General features: G+C 34.3%; 1 protein-coding gene across 1 annotated transcript in view; it reads right to left on the reverse strand.

Annotated features, from left to right (window-relative positions):
* LOC107865877 (phosphatidylinositol glycan anchor biosynthesis class U protein) overlaps nt 1–2,667 on the reverse strand; it is a gene marked incomplete in the record, with an annotated part of 8,789 nt that extends 6,122 nt beyond the window's left edge. The window contains 7 exon segments of the mRNA XM_047415022.1: nt 145–225; nt 504–638; nt 720–844; nt 1,488–1,520; nt 1,631–1,691; nt 2,195–2,242; nt 2,357–2,667. Coding sequence (XP_047270978.1) covers nt 145–225; nt 504–638; nt 720–844; nt 1,488–1,520; nt 1,631–1,691; nt 2,195–2,242; nt 2,357–2,543 — 670 coding nt within the window.
* Between the last annotated feature and the right edge of the window lie 292 nt (nt 2,668–2,959).

The raw sequence follows: 2,959 nt of genomic DNA on the forward strand, positions 1-2,959 counted from the left end.
AGAAGAGCCTAATAGGAATTAGAAGAATTCACGCACATTGATGTTCACAAACTAAAAAAGACAGACTTCAATAGGTATTTCCACTCTTTCCATTTAAACTTATGCAATATCAGCCCTTTACGACATTAGGGGGTGGGAAAAAACTTACAGGTATAATCAGAATTGTCGGATAGAGTGACAAATGCGACGCTATAACCCACCCAAAAGCTGCCAATGGGGCTACTCCTGTATACGAACGAATAAATTAATTAGTTCATGTACAAGCACCAAAGGAAAATTTATCTTTTTGAAAAGGATAACGAAAAGCTATATTCATTACGACAAGTTGAATATTATAGATCAAGTCTTATCAAGAGCACCAAGAAGCAAGGAGCAAATATGCTTAGTTTTCTCTTCCATAAAAGCAACTATGACGCAGATAAAAGGAGTGGTGAGGAAACTATATATAGGAAGAAGAAAAGAAAAAAATCACTAACATATAGAAAGGATTATTGACTTCTTACGGGTGCTGGCTCCATAAAGTGACAAGATAATAAAAAGATTTTCCACAGGGGCTGTATTGAAACCCACACATGTGACTATGGTGAAAGGGTTCCACAAGTACACAAGAGCAGCAATGTCCTCAGATGGTAGAATCTCTGAAACAAAAGAATGGTGGTTATTGCATCATTAACCAGTGAAGAAGCAAATAAATTTTGGCACTAAAGCTGAATATTCACCAGAAACTTCAAAGAGCTTCCCCAAACCCAGCAATTTTAATCTCTCACAATATGCCATGCGAAGTTTAAGGCCAGTTGCCCGGATTAGCATGGCAGAGATGAAATCTGCAATCACAGAAACCAAACTATATCCAAAAATGGGTTGAATGTCCATGTGACTTCATAATTTTGAAAGAGCTACTCAGAAATAATGCTGCATGAGGAAGTAACAGATAAACTCGACGTGAGATCTTTCCCATCTGCAAATTTTATAGCCTCAGGTACGATAATAGGACAAAAAATAATTCCCTCTATCGCAATTTCTATGAGTTAGTTTGACTTGACATGGAGTTTAAGAAAGAAAGAAGTAAGTTTGAAAATTGTGGTCTAAAATAAGTGACAGATGTTTGTGTGGCTATAAATCATTTCAATAAGGATAAAATGGGCAATTTAAAGTAATACTGTTATAGAATATAGAAACGTGTTATTCTTTTTGGGACTGACTAAAAAGGAAAGTGAGTCATACAAATTCGGACAGAGGAAGTATTCAATAGTGAAAGAACACAAATATGGAAACATGTTATGTGTAGGTAACTCATTTCAAGTTGTATGACCTGTCGAAAAACTAGTGCTATCAAGAACTGTAGCCATTGAAAATTCTATACAACCAACCTTTTTTTTTTTTGCCATATAGGAGTTCGTAAGAAATTCTCTTAAATGGCATTTCCAAATTCAATGACGCATAAAGTTATTTCTATGTTTTCGTAGAAAGCAAGAAAGAGATAATACCTGCACAGAAGATGATAGGGCTGTCCTTCAATTCTACAAATAACATCACGAATAAATAAACTAAGTCACAATAGAAGGGAAAACATATCAACAACAAAGTTTGATCATACAAACAAATGCTCAGCTGGAGTTAAGTATTTTACTTTTTCATTGTAAGCGGACCGAGAACCGACAGCAAAAGCGGAGAACCATGATACATAGAACCTTCCAAAACATTCAAAATCAAAACATCAAACAAGCGACAGTTACCAATTTCACAAGAAAAAACATCAAACAAGTGAAACTCTAACCACATCCAATTAAACAATCAAAAGAAAGATTAAAAAAGTACCCCCTCCATTCACTTTTAGTTGTCGTATTTTGCTTCTTGAAAGCCAAACTGTATGAACTTTGACCAATATTTCAAGACATTTTTTTATTTATAATATTAATAATATAAGAAGGATTGTGACTTATAGTGGAGGTCACGGCATGAACCCTTGACCTTCAAAGTTACATGGAGGCAACTTTATCCGTTACTCCAAGGCTCCCTTCTACAAGTTTCTACATTTAGTTATTAAATATCTAAAATTTTAATTTAAAACTTAAATTAATCTAATTCAACTTAGCTCCAAATACCAGTCAAATCAACTCTGGCTAACCTGAACGTGACGAGTAAAAGTAAACGCATGTACTAAGCTAAACGTGACAAGTAAGAGGAAACAAACCGGCATATGGTGACATCGATGACTGCGTTAACCAGTAACCTTCTGCAACTGCAACAAGCAAAATTCAAAATTCAAAAAAAAAATGAAAATACTTAACACTAATACATTAATTATTTTTTTTTGGTATGTATAAATATGAATTTATGAAAAGTGAATACATACGTCTTCGGAGACTGGTAACGGGAGTAGAAACTTCTGGACGGGTAGCTAAATTGAGGTTTTTAGGGAAGTAAATGAGAATTAATCTGAAGATTATTGATGCTATTGCCCATTTCCAAAAATGTGGCTTCGTTTTCGCTGTTGTTGTTGTTGTTGTTGTTGCCGTTGTCGTCGTTGTTGTTGTGGTCATATTCTTCTTCTTCTTCGTTGTTGTATTGTGCCGGAGAAGCTGAGATCCAGCTAAAATGGCTGTGGTAGTAGAGTTGCAGTGATCGAATTTCGGAATCGAAGTGGAGAAATGCACAATCTGTTACGACGTCGTATTGTGGTTTTAGATGGGCTTGGTTACTTAGTTGGGCCTGCGGAATATAGCCCATTTAAGGGGTCCTTATTTAAGTCATGGCCCAAGTTTGTGAGTTTTCGCGCGAGATAAAATCATGAGATAAAGTTGAAGTTTTGTTGGACATATAATTTGAATTTTAAACAATTTAAAGAGTAATATATAAATTATAAAATTCTAACAATAAAAATATCATTAAATTATAAATCACGATGATTGACATATTATATTTGAAATATATATGAAATTTAAAATATTAAAAATAA

Source organism: Capsicum annuum, chromosome 1 (genome assembly GCF_002878395.1).
Source record: "Capsicum annuum cultivar UCD-10X-F1 chromosome 1, UCD10Xv1.1, whole genome shotgun sequence".
NCBI lineage: Eukaryota > Viridiplantae > Streptophyta > Magnoliopsida > Solanales > Solanaceae > Capsicum > Capsicum annuum.